The following is a 22,302-nucleotide window of genomic DNA, read 5'->3' on the forward strand; positions in this document are numbered from 1 at the left end:
TTATATCTTAAAGAGACTCTGTCAGTAGGTTTAGGCTGTCCTATCTTAGGGTAGCATAAACTAGTGACAGAGAAGCTGAACAGAATGATGTATCACTTATATTGTTCTGTGCCGCTGATCCAGAGATATCCTCCTGAATAACATGGGTAATAAGTAGTCCTCTCCATTATGTGCATGAGCCCAGTAGTCCTGGATATTCATGAGCAGAAAACTTCGCCCACCAGCTGCTGATTTGTGGTTATAGGGGTAGGGGTGCGGCAAGAATCCTATTCTCCTGCATATTAGGAGAATGGCTGAACAAAAGCAGCATAAACCTAGTGACAAATTATGTGAATTATTTTAAATTGATCCCTCTGGAAGAGTTTATTATTTAATTTAAACTGTATATTGATTAGTGAGAGTGTTTATTTACACAGATACATACATAGATAGAGGAGATAGATAGATAGATAGATAGATAGATAGATAGATAGATAGATAGGAGATAGGAGATAGATAGATAGATAGATAGATAGATAGATACTAGATAGATAGGAGATAGATAGATAGATAGATAGATAGATGATAGATAGATAGATAGATAGATAGATAGATAGATAGATAGGAGATATAGATGGGATGTGCAGCCGTTCCTTTCTCTCCATGTCATATATCAAATCACTTAAACCAAAGCAAATTTTCCAATAAGAAATCACTGAAATGCAGACAATTGGTTCCACACCCCAAAAATAATGATTTATTATTCTGAATAACAGGTAAAACAAATGAAACAAACTATCAGAAATAGCAGAATCTGTGATATTATAAGTTACTGTACAATAATGGAGAGGATGGGAAACACAAGGGCAGAGACTGCAGGGAGCATGAAGGAATGAGCAGGACAGATGTGGGCACATACATGCAGCATCTCTGTCCGGGGAGAGAGGGGTTACAGCTATAAAGAGATGACCTCCACAGTCCTGTCCCCTGATGCAAGCCCCAGCCTGAAGTGGATCTGCTATGATTTGGAAGATGAGGGAGTCTTTCTGGGTCAGAATACAGTGCTGTAGACCCCGCTATGCAGACCATGCTCCTCCCCCACTCGCGCTCCCACCCAGTACAGGGAGCTCTTAAACCAAAGCAATGCTCTTAAACCAAGTCACAATTTCGAAAAACTGTGAGCTCTTAAACCAAAACGCTCTTAAACCAAGTTACGCTTAAACCATGGTACAACTGTGTATATATATTGGGGGAAACTTACTAAGTCCATGAACTGTCACGCTGGATCATTCAGCAGGCATATTTATATGGGCACCTCTTTAGCTGCCGGGCTGGCATGCATAAATTGTAGAAGATTTTATTACAGATTCGCTGTGGTTTTTACCCATAAAAAGTGATTAGATCAACCACTAATCCACAATGTAATAAGCTACTGTTGGCTTTAACTTTGCAAAGAAATAATGGGTCAGTGTATGGCATGTTGGCGCCTAGTGGCAAATATGGAAGCACCTTTGTTCTGTACTAGCCGCCAGGGGAGGTTTGGTAGGGAGTGGAGTTAGCTGGTTCCCCCCTTATAGATAGATACATTGAGTCCTGTTATTTTCTGTAGTTCTCCATTCTGAATCACAGAAGGTAGTTCCTCGGTGTGTTTGTGTGTCTGTGTGTGTGTGTGGGGGGGATTCTCTAAAGACTGCCTGTATATACACGTATAGCGCATATTACCTGCGGTTAGAAAGAATTAATAGATTCCATTCCAGTTTTACTCACATTGAATCAAGGCTCTGTATCACAGCCCTATCACTCCTTGAATGTGTCCTCTATGAGAACTGGAATGGACCTGAATAAACTTTTCTTAAAGTCTCTTCCAACAAAGACATAGATAATGGGGTTGACACAACTGTTAAACAAGCCGATGCAAAATGTAAGGCTGGACATGACTATGTCAAAAGTAGAATTCATTTCAACATCCACCATGTCCAGTAAAGGCCATGCATGGAACGGGAACCAAAAACAGAAAAAGCAAAGTACAATGGTGATAATGACTTTCAGAGGTCTAGTCGATCCTGATAAACTTCTCATCCTTCTCAGCCGAAATATAATAAGACTATAGCAAATCACAATGAGCAAAAATGGGATGAGGAACATGAAGACTAATCTGACGATTATCGTAGTTTGATGCCTCATTGTGTCTGTATCATCGTCATCGGCATATAGGAAGATACAGTGTGTGGTGGTGTTATCAAAGCTGTGCCTAATATTAAAGTAAGCTAGATACGGGGAGTTAAAGATAAAGCAAACAAACCATATTATGGCCGAGATGGTTAATGCCAACCGGGGAGACTTGTGGTTTTTTGACCACACCGGACACATGACTGACGTGCATCGGTCAATGCTGATGATCATCAGGAAGGAGGTGCTGGCGGACATGTTAAGGAAGAAAACTGTGGCTATGACTTTGCACATGACTTGACCAAAGGGCCAATGTTCATCCATAATCAACTTGGTTATCTGGAAAGGGAGGATTATATTGAATAGAAAGTCAGCTATGGCCAAGTTGAGAAACCATACAACGGTGATCGTCTTTTTCATCTTGAATCCTGCAATCCAGATGACCAGGCCATTCCCAGTAATCCCCAGGATGAAGGTTATGCTAAAACAAGTGAGGTTAAAAATTTGAATCTTGAAAAAAATGTTTGATTGTATGTCTCCTGTATCTTCCGTGTCGTTGTACATTGTGTAATCAAGAGAGAAAGAAGAATTTTCCATCATTTTCAATGTCCTGCAATTTAATATAACATAGATAAGACAATACTATAAAATATTTAACACTTTCCAGGATTATCTTACTTAATATCAAATTTAGGCTAGGCTAACACATCTCGTTTTGGGGCCATCTTTTTGGACTGCCGTCTTTTGCTGTCCAAAAGACGGCTGAAAAACGTACATTGTGTAAACATAGGCCCAAAAGGTTTGCCATTTTGAAAACACGCCTACTCTTTTTGTCCATTGTCCAAGTTCTATGGTAACCAAACTGACTGTGAGCAATCGTATGCTGCAACCAATGCATTGGATTTTAATCAATTTCAGCCCTTGTAATCAATTGTGTCATATTATTGGTGTACTTTTGTATATTTTACAAAGCATAGTCTGTTATCATCTTTGTTTTGTTCTAAGGGGGAGCTCCTCTTCCGCCCAAACACAATTCATGTCTGAGAACGTGGTCTTGGTCGTATGTTATGAACCTAGGACCGTGCCAAGGTTTCTACAGGTGCAGTTATAGGGTTTTAACAACTAGGAAGCCACAAGGTGCAGACTACCACCTCACAATGTTGCAATGTGTTAACAGTAGTGTTGAGTGAACTTGCCAAATTGTTGGGGTTCGGCAACATTCTCCGAACCCGAATACTCGGCATTTGATTCTCCACAAGTCAGATGCCGCCCTAGGACTACCAGAAAAACATAGATGCAGCTTATGGCTGTATCCATGTTTTCCAGGACTTCCTTAGGGCTGCATACAACCTGCCGAGAGTCAAATGCCAAGTGTTTGGGGTCGGAGAATGTTGCCAAACCTCAACAATTTGGTAAGTCCGTTCAACACTAGTCACTAGTCAACAGTAAAAAAAAAAAATGTGAAGGTGAACAGTGGCATGCATGTTTCCTTATAATTGTTGTGTTCAACCTATGGATCTCAAGGGCTACTTAACTACAAATCCCAGCATACTGGGGGAATCCGGAGAGCTGCAGGTTGGAAATCACCACCTTACAATATCCTAATGTGAATAACATTATTGTGGCAGAAAGGATCGGCTCCTTACCTGTGTGATCTTGTAGGCTCTTCAGTACGGTCTTTTCTCTCTCCGCGGTCTGTTACATATTACAGAACTGTCATGTTTTCTGCTTTTGTTTCCATCGCTGACTGATATTGGTATAAAAAGGAGATTACACAACGGCTTACCCCAAATAGGGAGATGATAAGGAGTCACAGCTCTTGTGATCCTTGTTTGAGATAGGAGTCAATGGTCTTGATCTGTTGTTATTTTTTTTTTTTTTCAGTTTGGAGACAACGGTAGAATCCCACAGTAGTTTTATTTATTGGACTGTAGAACAAAAGAGTAGGCAAAATTCTTATAATAAAATACTTTTATTGAATATTCAGATACATAATTAAAAAAACATAGGAGGTTACCGGATTCAATGGTACCAGGGCATCATGGTCCAAGGTAATATTATTCACATATGCATTATAATATATATTGTAAACAGCTACGCCCTATTGTTCCCCTTCCATTACAAGTAAAAATATAAGCTGCCATTGCCTCAACAGCATATATGACAATGTGTTTTCTAAGCCAAACAACCCTATTAACGTAAAGGGATTCTGTTACAAAGTTAGGCCATGCTAACTTGCTGGTATGGGGGGGGGGGGGGGGGGGAGTGGCTAAGGTCCCCTAGATCAAAATATTTCTTTTCCCCATTTTCTAATATGTTTCGTGTTTCCCGAGATATAAGCAGCAAATGATGTAGCAGTCCCGAGTCCCAAGGACAACACTTCACCCACTCTACAGCTCCACAGACAAAACCTATCTGAATACGTTGGAACACGTTGCAAACTTTTCCTTATTACTAGAGATGATTGAACAGGGCTGAAGTTCAGGTTCGTATGAACCCCAACCATTGGCATTTGACTCCTGCTGCCTTCCCGTTCCATGGGGAAGGTGGAGACAGCCCGAGTACAGCCTGGAAAACTAGGTAATAGGCTGTATACTTGTTTTCCAGGCGGTACTTTGGCAGTCTCCACCTTCCCCACAGAACGGGAAGGCAGCGGGAGTCAAGTGCTGATGGTTTTGGTTCGTACGAACCTGAACCTCGGCCCCTTTCGATCAACTCTACTTATAACAAAGCGTTTCTACATTTTTTTTTCCTTCATTTTTTTAACTTTACTCAACTAACCTGAATATCTATATCGGACTCATCTTTTTCATTGAATGTTTTCTCCAAGAGAAATGGAATAGATCTGAATAAACGTTTCTTAAAGTCTCTTCCAACAAAGGCGTAGATGATGGGGTTAATGCAACTATTGAAGAAGCCGATGCAATAGGAAAGGTGGGACAGGATCATGTCGGTGGTGGGATTCATTTTAACGTTCAGGACTTCTAGTAACTGCATCATATGGAACGGGAACCAAAAACAGAAGAAACAAAGTACGATGGTGATAATGACTTTCAGGGGTCGGGTTGATCTCGATAGACTTGTGCTTCTTCTGAGGCGAAAAATAAAAAGGCTGTAGCAAATCACTATGATCAGAAATGGGATGAGGAACATGGAGACGAAGCTGACGATTATCATAGCTTGATGCCTCATTTCGTATGTATCGTCGTCATCTGCATATATGGGTGTACAATAGGAGAGGCCACTTTTAGGGTCCTTATCAAGCTTGAGAAATACAATATATGGGGAGGTAAGGATGAAGCAGCTTACCCATATTATAGCTGAGATGATTAACGCCAACCTGAAGGATCTGTGGTTTTTTGACCACACCGGACACATGACTGACGTGCATCGATCAACGCTAATGATCATTAGAAAACCAATGCTGACGGACATGTTCAGCATGAGAACGGTGAATACAACTTTGCACATGGTTTGACCAAAGGGCCAATGTTCGTCCATAATCAACTCGGTTATCTGGATAGGGAAGATGATATCAAATACAAAGTCGGCTATGGCCAGGTTGAGAAACCATAAAACTGTGACCGTCTTCTTCATCTTGAATCCTGCAATCCAGATGACCAGGCCATTCCCGGTAATCCCCAGGATGAAGATTATGCTGTAAAAAATGATGTTAAAATATCGGACGGTGTGAAGAATTGTTGGGTCTATATCTTCTGTATTTTCTGGGTTGGTGTGCTCCGTTCTGTAATCATCATCGGGAGAAGTACTATTCTCCATATTTTAAAGTGTTCTGCAACCAAATAAAATACACATGAGCCAATGATATGAAAGATTATCTAATCTAATACCAAACATTTGTATTAGATAGTACAGTTGGGGTTCACGGGAACCCAATCACTTGGTATTTGGATGCTGCCCTAGGGCTGTGTGGAAAAAAAGTATTCAGCCATTAGCCATAAGCTGCGTCTATCTTTTCCAGGCAGTGGTAATCATATATTGAGCAATTGGGTTCCTTTGAACCCCAATTTACTGTATATTCACTCATCTCTATTAGATAGATATACAGACAGAGCCACCTTTTTCAGTTTATTTACAATATCAATATTTGTATGTAATTAAAGAGGAACTATCAGCAGGTTAGAAGAGTGGATGAGAAGATTCCCCACACATTCTATTTTACAGGAAAACTTCCTCACGGGTTCCTCAGTACCCCTGAGGAAGTTCTCCTGTAGAACTGAACACGTGGGGAATCCTCTTCTCGACTCACCCCGGTGAACAACAGCCATGTTGTCTTTTTATCTGTTGACCCAGTTGGCTTGGCCTGTGGATCATTGGCACTTGCACTTTAGGCTTGGCCATGTAGTTTATCTTTTTGTATATGGTTATGTATGTACAGATATACGTAATTATTGGCGGACATGTGCAATAATAATACTTCTATGTCTTCCCCTTTGTACCAGTAGGTGGTGAGTGGTGACGCACTGTGCTGTATTTGAGCCAGGAGTGGAGTTTTGGTAACTGTTTTAAGTGATTTTAAAGTGACACTGTCACCCCTTTTTGCATTCTGACTTCTCTACACAGGTGTAAAGGGTAAACTTAGCAGTTTTCATACCTTATTTTATATCATATGTCATGGTGCTTGTTCAAGTAAAAAGTGATCTTTTATCAACTGCAGATTGTGTTAAGTGGGCGGGGCTTCGCAACAATTATGCCAATTAGCCCCGCCCACAGTACCACCGTTGGCCCCTTCCCTCTGTAACGTCATTGACACATAGGCCCTGCCCCCTCGACACCTGTCCCCTTTAGGCCACCCGGTTCCAATGGTAGGTGTGTGTGTGTGTGGGGGGGTGCCTATGATGGCATGGAGGGGCGGGGCCAATGGTGGTGCTGTGGGCGTGGCTAAGTGGCACTATTGCCGTGAAGCCCCGCCCACTTAGCACAATTAGCAGTTGATAAAAGATGACTTTTTACTTGAACAAGCACCATGACGTATGATATAAAATAAGGTATGAAAACTGCTAAATTCACCCATTACACCTGTGGAGAGAAGTCAAAATGCAAAAAGGGGGGGGGGGCAGTATCACTTTAAGCATTTGGAGTTTTCGTTTTTTTTGTCTAAGTATAATTGTTAATATTGCTATTATTACATCACTGCGGTTGTGCAGTTCATACATACTTGTTTCCCTTTTCCTTTTGGTTGTTTGCTATTGTTAGTAGCAGGTGAACTAGCACACCTTTTGGTTACCTGTGATGCCAGCCTGGACTTTTGGTGTATTGTAATGCTAGTAGTCATTAGAATATTCTTTAGGGGAGGCTCAGTATTGTTAGCACTGCATGTAGCAATATGTAACTGTGATAAAATAAGGACTTCAGCAGCCACAGTTTCCAACACAGCCATTGGTGGCAGTAAATAGGCTGTGTCACCCCTTACTATTGCCTCTCAATATAATAACAAATAGCTGCCTTATTCCAAAAACAGCACAATACTTGTCTTCAACATATGTGTGGTATTTCCAATTAAGTGAATAGAGCTTGTAATACCATATACATCCTGACAAGAAGGAGGCGCCGTTCTTAGAAGAAAGCAGCTGTGTTTTTCCAATTCTGGATAACCCTTGAGTGTTCCACTCAAACATAACTTTTGATATGTTGCTGCCCATGGTGAGACTAAAAATTCCTTCCATACTTGTTATTATCTATTCAGTCTTCTTCCCCCAGTACTGAGCTGCTGTTTTCTGCTAAAAACACAAAAATCTGTGTGTGAGCTTTTCTCTCTGTCTCCCCCTCCTCCCCCCTCCCTTCTGAGACGGCAGATGTAAACAAGTCCCTGACTGGCTTTATCTGCAACATTTTAGATTCTTTGTAATGCGCGGAGGATTATTCTGAGGTCAAGTTGCTGATTAACTCACTATGATTATACTTCCTAGCATTACAAAGTAGATACAATGTTGCAGATAAAGCCAGTCAATGACTTGTTTACATCAGCTGTCTCAGAAGGGAGCGGGGTGGAGGGGGAGACAGAGAAAAAAAAAAGCTCATGCACATATTTTTGTGTCTTCAGCAGAAAGCAGCAGCTGAGAACTGGGGGAACGAGGCTGAATAAATAATAACAAGTATGGAAGGAATTTTTAGTCTCACCATGGGAAACAACATATCAAACATTATGAGTGGAATACCCCTTTCTTGGTAGGGGGTAGGTGACTCTATGCCTCAGGTTAAGGGTAGTTTAGCAATTCCTCGGATTCCTCCATCCTTATCCATGTCACAATGTGTCAACTGCAAAACCAGATAGTCTAGAAAACTTGTATTAGGCATTTAGTTTCATAGAATGGTCAGGTTTACTTAAAACTCTGCTCTCCATCCTATAGACCTCTACTACAAATCCCAGCATGCTGCGGGAACTTGGTTTGCAACAGACTGTAGATCGCTACTTTACACAATCTAAATATGAATAATAACATTTAAGTAGATAGGATCGTCTCCTTACCTGTGACCTTCTGTCCTGTGTCTCCTCTTTATCCGCAGTCGCTGTACAGAACTGTAATGTTTTCTGCTTTATCACCGTCTCTTATTGGTACAAAAATAGACTAAACAAGATTTGCCCCCAAATAAGGCGAGGATAAGGAGTCCCACAGCTTCTAGCGATCTGAGAAGAGATTTTCTCATAGTGTTGTACATGACTTTCATATAAGAGTCACTGACCTCTCTATTCTCCGGGGGAGATTTGTGCTTGAGGACTTAATGTATTAACCGAGTCAATATTCTTTATACACTGATCAGCCATAACATTCAGACCAATGACAATGGACTTTGTTATAGTGCTACAATAATCCTTTAATCTATGGGTCGGAGTCTGAACGGAACCCATACTAGAACAAGTTAGTAGCTTGACGGTTCATATACAGTAAAATAAAAACAAAATACGACAGTAAAATAAGTATAAATCTTGGCCTTATTTTGACTCTAATAATGTGTTACATCAAAGTCTATGGAAAAATGTCAGCCTGTGCATACAGTGTAAAAAAAAATATTTGCACAGTTTTTTTTCCATAGATTTTTGTGTAGATTTACAATATGACCGTGTTTTATACCTATTTTACTGTTGTATTTTGTTTTTTATTTTCCTGTGTATGAACTTAGTCTTAAATGAGTAGTTCACTATTTTTTTTTCCTTTTAAATCAACTGGTGCCAGAAACTCTCAGAAAATTGTAATTTACTTCTATTAAAAAAAGAGTCTCCCTGTACTTATCAGCTGCTGTATATCATGCAGGAAGTGGTGTATTCTCTCCAGTCTGACACAGAGCTCTCTGCTGCCACCTCTGTCCATGTCAGGAACTGTCCAGAGAAGTAGCAAATCCCCTCTGCTCTCTAGACTGGAATGAATATCACTTCCTGCAGGACATACAGCAGCTGATAAGTGCTGAATAACTTGAGATTCTTGAATAGAAGTAAATTACAAATCTTTGAAACTTTCTGGCAACAGTTGATTTGAAAGAATTTTTTAATTTTATTTTTTGTAAACAACACATTTAAAGTGATATTTGAAATATAGTACGTGATGACATATATTGGTAGGATATCAATAAATCCATTATTAGACGGCACGCCAAACACATGACGGCATAGCTCACCCTTACAAAGCTCAACAAGCAACATAAAGAGAAGAATCCTTGTAGAGATTTTATTGAGAGACTCATACACAATTTATAAGCTATATATAGATAAAGAACAGGGGGACGTGGTTGAAATATAGAGTCAAATATTCATTAAAAGGACAAAAACAACAAAAAGACCCCACAAACAGATCCTACCCGACATGTTTCATTAGTACATGATTAACTTCATCAGGAGTCCATGAGAGACTAGTCCCGAACTAATTTATATAGTCATTGGGGGAGATTTATCACACATGATGTAAAGTAAAACTGGCTCAGTTGCCCCTAGCAACCAATCAGATTCCACCTTTCATTTTAAAGAAGAGTCTGTGAGGAATGAAAGGTGGAATCTGATTGGTTGCTAGGGGCAACTGAGCCAGTTTCACTTTACACCATGTTTGATAAATCTCCCTTATTGTGTGTAAAATGTCCAATAAGAAACAGGATGGACTTCTCACAAGTAAATACAAGTAAATAACAATACTGTAGAGAAATTATACTCACTATAAATGATAATGGGGCTCAGCAAAAGCGTCATCAATTACAAACAAAAAAGGGAAGAAACCCATCCCAGTACCTACTGTATATTTTTGTGATAAAAAAAAGTGACGAATAAATAAAATATCTCTTTCACATCAAAGTTCATATAATGCCATACCAATGTGATAAGGTGTCTCAATTCTAAAGTATTATACTACTAAAATAACAAACCTCAATTGGCTAGTAGATCAGCAATGTCAGAAAAGTGTATATGTTTATTTATCTCGCTCATAGACCAATATTATATACTGTATTCCAAATAACTAAATGTACCCCTGTAGCAAATACATAAGATAGATAGATAGATAGATAGATATGAATCCTCAAGTTCTTTGATTCATAAAGGGGGGGGGCTCCATAAAATATAGACTCTGTAAAGTGCTGTTTTATGTAAAATAGCCCTCATACTATGACGTTGTAAAAAAAAACAACAACAAAAAAACACTAAAAAGCATAGAAAGAACACAAAAAACAAAGAGAAAATAATTCACAGTTATCTAGCCATAGGATGATATCTAGAAATGAGCGTACTTACAGTAAGTTTGGGTTCCCCTATAGCTCTAGGGCTACATCAACCTTCTCCAGCCACTGGGAGTCAAATGTAGAGAGTTCGTGATGAAGCTGAACCTGAACTTACTGTAAGGGTACTATTACACCAAGCGATAAACGATCTTAAACGACCGCTAAGGCAAACGACCCGAAATCGTTCGCCAAAGTACACGAAACGATGATCGTTATTTATCATCGTTCTTGCGGTCGTTTAGTCGTCGCTACTGCGTACGTTTCAGCTGTGAATTTTTATTCCACCGAACGATATGCGAACGATGTGCGAACGATGAGCGAACGATCAAACGATAAAAATAGGTCCGGATCCTATTAAACGATCAACGATTTCTCGTTGGTCGTTTAATCGTTGCCTGCTATTACACGAAATGATTATCGTTCAAATCCGAACGATTTAACGATTTTTCGAACGATAATCGTTCCGTGTAATACCACCCTAAGAATGATCATCTCTAAATCCCAGGTGAGCGTGAGGTGCTGACATTATGGAAGGGCTTGCAGGTGATTGGACGGGTGCAAGGGATTATGGATAATCCCTTACTTCCTTCATGTGACAGTACCGTAAATTAACATGTGCAGCCACCATAGTAAGCAAATTTTGGTAGCTAATCGCTGTGAATTTGCTTTGCAGAAAGAAGCAAATTGTCAGCTCGATTAACAATGAATCTGGCTTTGCCAGATTCGCTTAGCTCATCTCTGGTCCCCATGTACCTCAATATTTCTAATAACCTCTTGCCTCTTCAGCATGTTTCCCTTTGAACCACTTGAGCGTTGCTTTAGCATTATGCTTTGGGTAATTGCTCTGTTGGGGGGTGAACTTCCGTCCCAGGGTCGAATCATTAGTACAAAAAGAAGGAATAAAATCATAAAGTGTCGGGAGATAAGAGAAGAGGCAGGCACGGACAGGTGGATCTTAGGCTGGTACCCGCCCCTGTGTCTCTGCCTACTTACCGCTATCTGCCCTAGGTGGCAGCGTGTAACTTGGTGACAGTCCCTGACCTATATAAGTGAAACCCAAAACGTGGATAGTCAAACAAACACAATAAAAAATAGATGAGAGTCCTAGCCAGGCAAAAAAAGAACAAAATCAGGAAGCTCAAACATAGTCAGAGGTCAGGCAAAATGGTCAGCGCAGGAGGACAACAAGGATAATCAGAATGCAAAGCAGAGGATCAAAGACACAAGAAAATAGGGATATATACACTTAGCAAGAGCAGAACTCATTAGCCAGTGTCCAGTGCTGTCATAGACGGAATTATAAGGGGAACCAGGGAGAATGTCTGGGACTGATTGGCCCAAGCCCTGATTTCCAAAGCAAGACACCTGTAACACTGATAGCTGACAGGTTAACAAACCTGTCAGTCAAACCATACATCGGTGGTTCAGCTGTGTTTATTACGAGCCCCCTGGCTGGTGACGTACGCCGTTGGGTCTCCATGACGTCACACGACTGGCACTCCTGCCGCTATGAACACAGAGACATATTCTGGGAGTGTCCCCCTACCAGGGCGTTCCCAGCAGCCAAGACCTGGACAAGGCTGGGGCCAGGACAGGTAAGTTGCTGACGTAAAGCGCGTGAAGGATATCCCTAAAGTTATGGGCTTAAGTTTAAAACTTCATTGTGTTTTAGGCTATGTTCACACTACGTGAACACCCGGCCGTTCCGGGGGATCTTTCCGGCAGCAGACCTCTGCATCAGCGCGCGCCCGCATCAAAGCTTCCCATAGCCCACAGTGAATCAAGCGTCTGGAGCCGCTTGCTTCACTGTGTGAACTGAAAGGTCTTTCTGCGGCCGGAATTCACTGAATTCCGGCCGCAGAAAACTGACATGTCAGTTTTTTCCGGCGCCGCATGGGATCCCGTCCGGAGTGTATACGATGTGTGTACGCTCCGGCCGGGATCCCATTGAAAATAAGGCTATGTCATACACCGCAAAACTACGGCCGAACATAGCCTTAATTTGTAAGCATGGCCGTACTGAAAATCAGCCCTGGCACTCAAGCCCCACCAGCCCACACACCATATCATCCCCCACATATCATGGGAAAACAGCAGCATACAATGCATGCTATGCCCTTAGTTTGCGTGAATTACTGCAGCTCAGTTCCAATAATGTGAATGGAGCCAAGTTGTAACACCACAGACAACTTTAAGACCTGAAGGACCAGAGCCAATTTTTTAAATCTGACCTGTCTTTCTTTTTGTAGTTATGGCTCTGTGATGCCTTTACTTATCCAAGAAATTCTAAGATTGTTTTTACATGACATATTAGTCGTACATTTTGGCAAAATTAGAGTTTTTCTAAATTTTCTGCAGTTTAAAGGGAGGTCTTTGGTTGTGATAGCTACCATCAGGACTCTGCAATGGCTTTTGAGATCCCCGATGGTGAACAGAAGGAAGATTCTCCCTCTGTACTTTCCTTTTGAACACAAGAGTAACTGGCAGAGTGGGGAGCTAATGGACCTAGCCTCTATCAGTCAGCGCGTCGCATCATCTTACACTTAAAGGGCCAGAGAAGATCTTCCACTGCTAGGTATTGGCCCTCTGCAGTAGTTGAGTGAAAAGAACTGTCACTTCTTTTCCACTGCATGATTTAAATGTGCAGTGAAGAGGCATCATACTGACTGCCAATCTGGGTGGCCCACCAGGCATTTGCCCGGTCCACATGACTTTCAGTCCAGGCTGCACAGTGGAATATGACCTTGGAAAAAACTGTAAAATATCACGTTAAAAATTTGGAACATAGAAAGAATATCCGGGTCTATATGGTCTATATATTCTGGATCTTCTGTGTTATTGTAGAATGCCTCATAATACTCATAATAAGGAAAAGTGTTATTCTTCATATTATACCGTGTCCTGCAATAAAAGATACAGAAACCAGTTATATGAAATGGTTAGCACATTGCTTCCTTTTTCCTGCTTCAAGGGTTTATATGGAATTAAAATGCAGGATATGTTTTGAGTATTTGTCACTAAATGAATAAATACATACATATTCCGGCTTGTACAGAATAGTAACTGCATCTTATCTGTGCTTCTTTTTACCCTTTTGACCCCTCCATTACCTTGGTTTTTGCTCCATTCCCCAACGGAGTCTACAAGGGATGAAAGGGACGGCAGAATCGTTCCCATAGCTGGGATGACATTCTACCTTGATGTACAGGCATTGTTGGGACAGCTACAGATGAGCAGATTTTTCAAAAGTTTGGTTTGACGGGTTCGAAAAACTTTAATATAAAGTTTGGGTTTGTCCAAACCGAATTTAAAAGAAAATCTAAATGTTTTGTAGGCTGTTTTACTGCAGTTCAAAAAATTTGTCAGTGTAAGGCTATGTTCACACAACGTCAAAAAAAGAGAAAAGGCGCCCGCTTTTCCTATTTAAAAAGACGTCCGTTATTGGCGCGATTTAATAGATTTCAAAGGAATGCATCTGATCTGGACGGATGTCAAAGTAATGATCATGACAATTATTTTCGGACGTCTATTGCAAACAGTGGACGTTATTTTTTAGCTGTTCACACACAATTTTTCTCCTTTATCATCATTTCCCCGTTTTTAATATTAAATTCAATGGCCTTTCAATTAACCCTTTAAGGACATGGCCCATTTTCGTTTTTACGTTTTCGGTTTTTCCTCCTTGTGTTTAAAAGGTCATAGCACTTGCATTTTTCCACCTAGAAACCCACATGACCCCTTATTTTTTGCGTCACTAATTGTACTTTGCAATTACAGGCTGAATTTTTGCATAAAGTATACTGCGAAACCAGAAAAAAATTCGAAGTGTGTTGAAATTGAAAAAAAAAACGCATTTCTTTTATTTGGGGGAAATGTGTTTTTACGCCATTCACCCTGGGGTAAAACTGACTTGTTATGCATGTTCCTCAAGTCATTACGATTAAAACGATATATAACATGTATAACTTATATTGTATCTGATGGCCTGTAAAAAATTCAAACCGTTGTTAACCAATATACGTTCCTTAAAATCGCTCCATTCCCAGGCTTATAGCGCTTTTATCCTTTGGTCTATGGGGCTGTGCGAGGTGTCATTTTTTGCGCCATGATTTGATCTTTCTATCGGTACCTTGATTGCCCATATACGTCTTTTTGATCGCTTTTTATTAAATTTTTTCTGGATTTGATGCGACCAAAAATGCGCAATTTTGCACTTTGGGATTTTTTTGCGCGGCCCCGCTTTGAAGTGCAAGTGAGGACATAGGACGTACCGGTACGTCCTATGTCCTTAAGAGGTTAAAGACCCGAAGGGCAATCAGAAAAAAAGGGAAATTTTGGCAGCACATCTATAACTCTGTTCACACTGCAGGTTGCACGCTGCTTGTGGCTTAAGTACAGACAAAAAACAGAAGGTGCAACAGCAACCCACAGGTGCAAGGGCTTACTGTATATACTACTCCCAGTGTACACATGGCAAACACCTGCCCCGTAGATCTTAAAAATGAAAATATAAAAACTTTTTAAAATATAAATTTTTTTTTGAAAAAGTGAGGATCTTAGCAAACTATTTGATCAAACAGAGTGTACCATGTCACCACGTTAAGGCGTCCCCAGAGACACGGTCCCTACTCTAGCATTTTCACACTAGCAATGGCCACTCCTGGGCTGAATAAGCCTACAACTGGGCAGATAGGAGCCCATTTTTTTTAATATTTTATTTTTAATATCTCTGGGGCAGGTGTTTGCCATGTGTACACTGGGAGGAGTATATACGGTAAGCCCTTGCACCTGTTGGTTGCTGTTAAACCTTCCGTTTTTTGTCTGTACTTAAGCCACAAGCAGCGTGCAACCTGCAGTGTGAACAGAGTTATAGATGTGCTGCCAAAATTTCCCTTTTTTTCTGTTGAATGTGGGGTGTGTGGCTACCTCCTGTTGGCCTGCACTCCACCCATGTCCCAAGGCTGCTATAAAAGAGATTGTTTGGCTCCTATCTGCCCAGTTGTAGGCTTATTTAGCCCAGGAGAGGCCATTACTAGTGTGAAAATGCTAGAGTAGGGACCATGTCTCTGGGGACGCCTTAACGTGGCAACATTAATTTTTAATATCTACGGGGCAGGTGTTTGCTGTGTGTGCACTGGGAGGAGTATATACGGTGAGCCCTTACACCTGTGGGTTGCTGTTGCACCTTCTGTTTTTGTCTGTACCAAAGGGCAATCAATCCACCTGAACTAGAATAATGTACCAACAGCCGTCCCAGCACTAACAGGCAACCATAAGAGAAATAACTGATGCAATTTTAAATGGAGAGGAAAAAAATATTGTGTGAACATAGCCATTGGTGGCTAAAGACACCAGACGTGGATACCGTGGAACACAGACAGGTGAAAAAAATAACTTTTTTAAAATTTGTTTTTTAGATGTGCGTCTGCCATCTTCCCCAACAAGGTCGAAATGAATATCGTTTTTGGAGACTTTGGGGGGGGGGGGATTTACGAAACTTATGCCAGAGACGTACGCCAGGGAGAAGGTGCAGCTTTGCCTCTTCTCCCTTGCGTACGCCTCCGGTGGCCTCCTCCTGCGCCTCATTTATCATGATTTATGCGCAATCTTGGCGCAAATCTACACCTGCTGGAAGCAGGTGTAGATTTAGTACGTTGGGCGCAGATTCGGGCGGCCAGCCGGATTCACTAAGAGGCGTACGCCTTTTAGTGAATCCTGCCGCGAAAAAGGGGACAGGGCTTAATGTAAGACCGGCGTACTTGTATCCTCCCTTTGGTGTTTTCAAGTGTGCACCTAATCCTATGAATTCCACCTCACACATCTAAACCTAACAAATCTCCCAGCCCAGATAGGTTTCCTAACCCATTTTAAATAGTCAGATCCTCCACTCCAAACCCTGGGTGTATTCGGGCTCAGGTCCAAGATAGGCAATATAAATGTGAATAAACTTAAAATTTATTAAAACAAACGACACAACGTGTTTCGAAGTTGTGCTGACTTCTTTCTCAAGTGTTTTTTTTTTTTTTCTAACCCATTTTAAGGCCATGTTTACACACCGTTATGTCGGCTATTTCATTAAAAGGGAACCAATCCGTACGATTGTGCTGATCTAGTTCCCAGCTGCACCCTATAGATGTACTATGCAGCTCCCCTACCATATCCGCCGTGTCTGCAGCACTAGATGTATTTGCAGGAAAAAACGTGTTTTATTCTGGCACATGAGGCTGGGAGAGGGATGGCAACTAATAATAATATAATGTAATAAAAATGATGTCAGATTCTATGTAGTCAAGCTTCACACCTTTAGGATCAGGTTAGTTTTTTTAAAACCTGACCTGTCTTATAACTTTGTAATACTTTTACCTATCCAAATAATTCTGGGATTTTTTTTCTATAATACATTTTACTGGATTTGAGTGGTCCGTATGTAAAGAAAAAAAAACACATCAATCCCCTCAATCATGAAAACAGCTCCCCTTTAAATATTCAAAGTATTAATTAGGAAGTTTGTTAACCCTTTAGGTGTTTCACAGAAATGAACACAAATGGAAGCGGTGGGTTTAAATGATAGGGATTTCTACCCAGTACAGTGTCAGGATGGGGACACAGGGGGCTCGTATTAAGAAACCTTTGTTTGTTTACCGAGTTACAATTTCTTAAAATTATTAGCTTGTTTTGCCAAACATATTGTCTCTCTCATACTAAGTTACTTATAATCCAAGGTTTCACTGTATTTCTGTTAGAATAATCTGCTCCTTACCTATACAGGCTTGTGTGGTCTTGTCCGGTCCTCTTGTGTGCCCCCCACGTCTCTGTGGTCAGCGTTATGAAGAATGTTATGTTTTCTGCTCTTATTATATATAATTGGAACAAAAGGGGGAAGGAAATGATTAGGAATATACGATTATGATCTTTGAAGAAATGATGTAAAATGACATCCTCATATTATCTATACAAGCTGTGTTGTGGGCTGTAACAATGTAAATCGGCGCATCGGAGCTGTATGTGGTGTGGATGACGGCCAAATATTACATGTCTCTAGTTTCATCACTTCCTGATAATATTATTATGGCACTCCATAATGTAAGATCTTAAAGTGAATTTACCAGCAGTACATTCGCTTTAAGTGTTTTACATGGATAGAACGGTGGCGGTACAGGGAAGCCAGTGCCACGGTCCTTTTTTTGAAACGCGTCTTGGTTTTTGCATACGACGCCGTCATATTCCTAATCAGTGACTGAAGCACTGGAGGCGGGCCGGTCCGCTCCCAGTGCGAGGAAACCCCTCCCCTAAAAGTGAATGACCTGCTGGTATGGACGTTGTTTTGAGTTAAAAATACAGCCTTTTTTTGATATAATAATGTTCTCCGTTGAAGTCAATGAGAAATTGGCCTGGCAGTGCACACACCTTACGCAATGACAAATGTAATTGATTACAACTGTCAAAATAATCCCCATACTCATTATACACCACTGCCATTGTGAAATATGTTTTTCCCCCCATCTGTTTACATGTTTTATTTGCACTCAAAATTATAGTGGTATTTAGCTTTTATTTTGCTGTTTTTGAACCTACCTGAGAATAGCTTATGGCTATCTTCCCACTTCATTGGTTTTTTTTTTTACTATTGGATGGCTGTGTTTTAGAATGGCCATCATTTCGAGGCCAAATGGCTTCCATTTTGACAGTGTGTGAACATAGCCTTAGAGAATGAACACCTTCATTACAGAGAAGGATCCGCCATGAGTAACAATAGGCGCTTTAAGACTGCTCAGTTTGACTTGTCGTAATGATTTAAGAGTATTATATTATTATATATAATATAATATATTATATTATTATATATATATATATATATATATATATATATATATATATATACTGTATATATATTGACAGAAATGGGTTTATGTGATGTATTATGTGAACTGTTTTAGGCTATGTTCCCACTTCGGGAACATTGCAGGGAAATGCGGCCATCTCGTAATATAGATGGCCGGCTATATTTCGAGACGTCCGTCTTTCCCCACTATGTACCCGAAGAGGGAACATAGCCTTGTTTTCCTCTGTGTATGATTCTTTTTCAATAATATTGGTTAGTCAAGGTGCTACTAATGTGAAGGTATGGTGGCCTGGATATCTTACGCAAGCATTAAATTGCCATAGCTGTACTCTGTGAACAATATGTTAAATAAAGCGATGTCATGAGAAGCTTTGATGAAAGCCGTGATATTCTTTGTTAGAAGTTTAAAAAAAAAAAAAAAAAGTGATTAAACAGTTAAGCATGTTACCAGAATTTAACTTATTCTGTATAATGTTATGAAACTTTGTGTTATAGTGTTACAACCACAAGTAGAGTTCAACCAGAGATGGGACGGGGTGGACACAGACAGTGAACCCAGAACTTGTCCCCACTATCTCTGCCTCAAACAGTCCTAAGAGACTGTGGACAACCATGGAGATGGAACAGAGTCTCATGTAGTGGAAGGGGGGTGGACACAATCCTGCCAAATGTCTGCAAACCTTAAAAAACAAATTGCCATGTTTTTACTGATTTTGGAATGTTACTTTTCCATATGTTTTAACTTTCCATTACAGTTTCAATCATAGACTGATTGATTCGAGGATCTGTATTGGAGTCGTCCTTCTCCTTGAATGTGTTCTCCAGAAGAAATGGAATAGATCTGAATAAACTTTTCTTGAAGTCTCTTCCAACAAAGACGTAAACGATGGGATTAACGCAACTGTTGAAGAAGCCGATGCAGTTCACAAGGCTGTATATGACCTCATAAGTGGTGGGATCTATTTCAACATTCAGGACTTCTAGTAAATTCCACATATGGTACGGGAACCAAAGACAGAAAAAACAAAGTACAATGGTAATAATGACTTTTAGGGGTCGGTTTGATCTTGATAGACTTTTGTTTCTTCTCAACCGAACTACCATAAGACTATAGCAAATCAGTATAATGGGGAAGGGGACGAGGAACATGAAGACAAATCTGACGATTATCATAGCTCGATGCCTCATTATGTCTATATTAATGTCCTTATCATCATATATAGGCATACAATAGGAGAGGCCACTTTCAGAGTCCTGATCAATCTTGAGGAAAGCAATATATGGGGAGGTGAGGATGAAGCAGATTAACCATATTGAAACTGAAATGGTTAATGCCAACCTGGGAGACCTGTTGTTTTTTGACCACACCGGACACATGACCGACATACATCGATCAATGCTGATGATCATCAGGAAGGAGGTGCTGACGGACATGTTGAGTAACTGAATGGTGATGACCAACTTGCACATGGTTTGACCAAAGGGCCAATGTTCATCCATAATTAACTTGGTTATCCGTATTGGGAAGATGATATCAAATACAAAGTCAGCTATAGCCAGGTTTAGAAACCATAAAACTGTGACCGTCTTCTTCATCTTGAATCCAGCAATCCAGATGAGCAGGCCGTTCCCGGTAATCCCCAGGATGAAGGCAATGCTTAAAAAACTGATGTTAAAAAATTGAATTGTGAGAATAATGTCTGTGTCTATATCTTCTATGTCATCTGGTTCTATACCATCTGTGTCTTCAGTGTAGTTGAACAGCGCATTCTCCATATTGTACAATGTCCTGCAACCAAATTAAAGACACATAAACCAATATCATGAAAAGGTTACCATGTTATTATAATTCCTTATTTTATATTTCCATTGCCCCCTATAAATTTCCCTATTCATGTTCCAATACTCCTAACCGAGTGGGACTTAATGGGCTACCTATCAGGGTGGTTTAGTGATTTTTCCACTGGTTGGTTTTTCTTCTGGCTATTCCCATGTTTTGAGAGTTGCAACTGAGGCTCCACGGACCCCTTTTTTGCATATTTAAATTTATAGGGGGCAATGTATCAATGGAGACTTTTGATTGAGTACTTTGTTGGATTTTTTTTGACCGATCTCCCTGAGCTTAGTGATTGGTGTAATATGTTGGTCTACTTTTCATTGCCCTGCTAGCCAGAATCCTGCCCCACACTGACGATGGGCAAATACCCCAAAACAGCTGTCTATGGATGGATGCCTGGCTTTAGTAAACAAGTGTCATGTCACAATACTTGCAATAGAATTAGATTTTGACTCAGAAGGGGCCACCCTGGTATTTCCCAATTAATGTTCCAATGCGCACAACAGAGTGGGACTTAAGGGACTGCGTATCAGGGTGGTTTGGTGATGTCCCCACTGGGAGCCCCCCCCCCTTGGCAACAGGTCTTCCCTGGAGAGATATCTGGCTATTCCTGTGTTATGAGACTCGCAAATGAGGCTCCACAGACCCCTTTTTTTTTTTGCTTATTTTATGTTTAACTTAAAGGATCTGTGTGATGTTAGAAAAGGATATTGAGCTCAAAGCTCCACAGTGCTCAAAGTATCAGATATGGCCAAGGGTGATGCTTTTTAAAGGGGAAATATCAGCAGGTTAGACTAATCTGACCTGCTGATGACCCCCTATTGCACAGGAGATGCCAAAGATGAAGGTATGTCTCTTACATTAAACCTTGGCACCGTTACTGTGCACTTAGTTGTAGGAGCACTGCCCCACTCTCATAGTGTTGATCTTCCCGTGTTCCAGACCACCCCTTCTAATGATTATCAAGACGGGAAGGGGTGGGCCAGCTTGTTGCTATGGGACAGTGCTCCTAACAGTGTCCCAGTGTTATTGGACTATGGAGTAAATGACTAAGTACATGGGAACGGCGCCAAGGATGAAGGTAAGAGATATACCTTGCTCCTTGATGGCTCCTTCTCAATAGGGGGCTATGAGCAGTTTAGGTTTGTCTAACTTGCTGATAGTTCCCCTTTACGATCCTGAAAGTAGATCCTGTTTTTTTAATTTCATACGAACCATATGTATTTGTAATTTCACTTACTTTTTGGCTTTTGTTGATATCATGTTGCCCTAACACTAATGATTGTAAATAATAGGTATACAGATATTTGTACATCTTTTCTGTAAACTCATCTGACTGACTGTCCTGAGAAATACCCTTTGGATAGTTTTCTATTTTCACTCTTCACATATTTGTTATATTAGTATTTATCCTCTTTTGTGGTTTTTGTTGGTTCCATAATTCAAATGGATCAAAAATTCAGCAAAACTGCCAAAATTACTCACAAAAGGTTCTATATTATACTGTGTCCGTTCAATACACATCTAAGATAACAGTCAAGTGCTTCATGTAACTAATCCACACATCCGGCACATTTCTGTGTTACATGGGATGTTTGGCCGACTAACAATGACTTAAATATTCAGTCTACAAACATGATATTTCTCCTTAAAGGGGAGCTATAGGCAGGTTAGACAAATATAACCTGTTGATAGCCCCTTATAGCGCCCGGGACACTGAGGAGGATGGTATGTCTCTTACTTTCCTCTTCAG

General features: G+C 40.5%; 3 protein-coding genes across 3 annotated transcripts; all 3 read right to left on the reverse strand.

Annotated features, from left to right (window-relative positions):
* Positions 1-1,776: 1,776 nt before the first annotated feature.
* LOC138769957 (chemerin-like receptor 1) lies at positions 1,777-2,712 on the reverse strand. Its single transcript, XM_069948736.1, has one exon. The coding sequence runs from the start codon at positions 2,710-2,712 to the stop codon at positions 1,777-1,779; it is 936 nt and encodes a 311-aa protein (XP_069804837.1).
* Positions 2,713-4,855: 2,143 nt separating this feature from the next.
* On the reverse strand, positions 4,856-9,995 carry LOC138769738 (chemerin-like receptor 1). The gene is made up of 2 exons (XM_069948382.1): positions 9,964-9,995; positions 4,856-5,941 (listed from the first exon to the last, which is right to left on the reverse strand). Exon 2 carries the CDS (start codon positions 5,926-5,928, stop codon positions 4,921-4,923), a length of 1,008 nt encoding a protein of 335 aa, XP_069804483.1. The 5' UTR covers positions 5,929-5,941; positions 9,964-9,995; the 3' UTR covers positions 4,856-4,920.
* A 9,297-nt stretch (positions 9,996-19,292) lies between these two features.
* LOC138768773 (chemerin-like receptor 1) lies at positions 19,293-20,488 on the reverse strand. The gene has a single exon (XM_069946730.1). It carries the CDS (start codon positions 20,486-20,488, stop codon positions 19,451-19,453), a length of 1,038 nt encoding a protein of 345 aa, XP_069802831.1. The 3' UTR covers positions 19,293-19,450.
* Positions 20,489-22,302: the final 1,814 nt, after the last annotated feature.

The sequence above is a fragment of the Dendropsophus ebraccatus genome, chromosome 12, assembly GCF_027789765.1.
Source record: "Dendropsophus ebraccatus isolate aDenEbr1 chromosome 12, aDenEbr1.pat, whole genome shotgun sequence".
NCBI lineage: Eukaryota > Metazoa > Chordata > Amphibia > Anura > Hylidae > Dendropsophus > Dendropsophus ebraccatus.

Coding starts and splice junctions, on each gene's coding strand:
- LOC138769957 (XM_069948736.1), bottom strand. CDS start 2,712: ATGTACAACGACACGGAAGATACAGGAGACATACAATCAAACATTTTT.
- LOC138769738 (XM_069948382.1), bottom strand. CDS start 5,928: ATGGAGAATAGTACTTCTCCCGATGATGATTACAGAACGGAGCACACC.
- LOC138768773 (XM_069946730.1), bottom strand. CDS start 20,488: ATGGAGAATGCGCTGTTCAACTACACTGAAGACACAGATGGTATAGAA.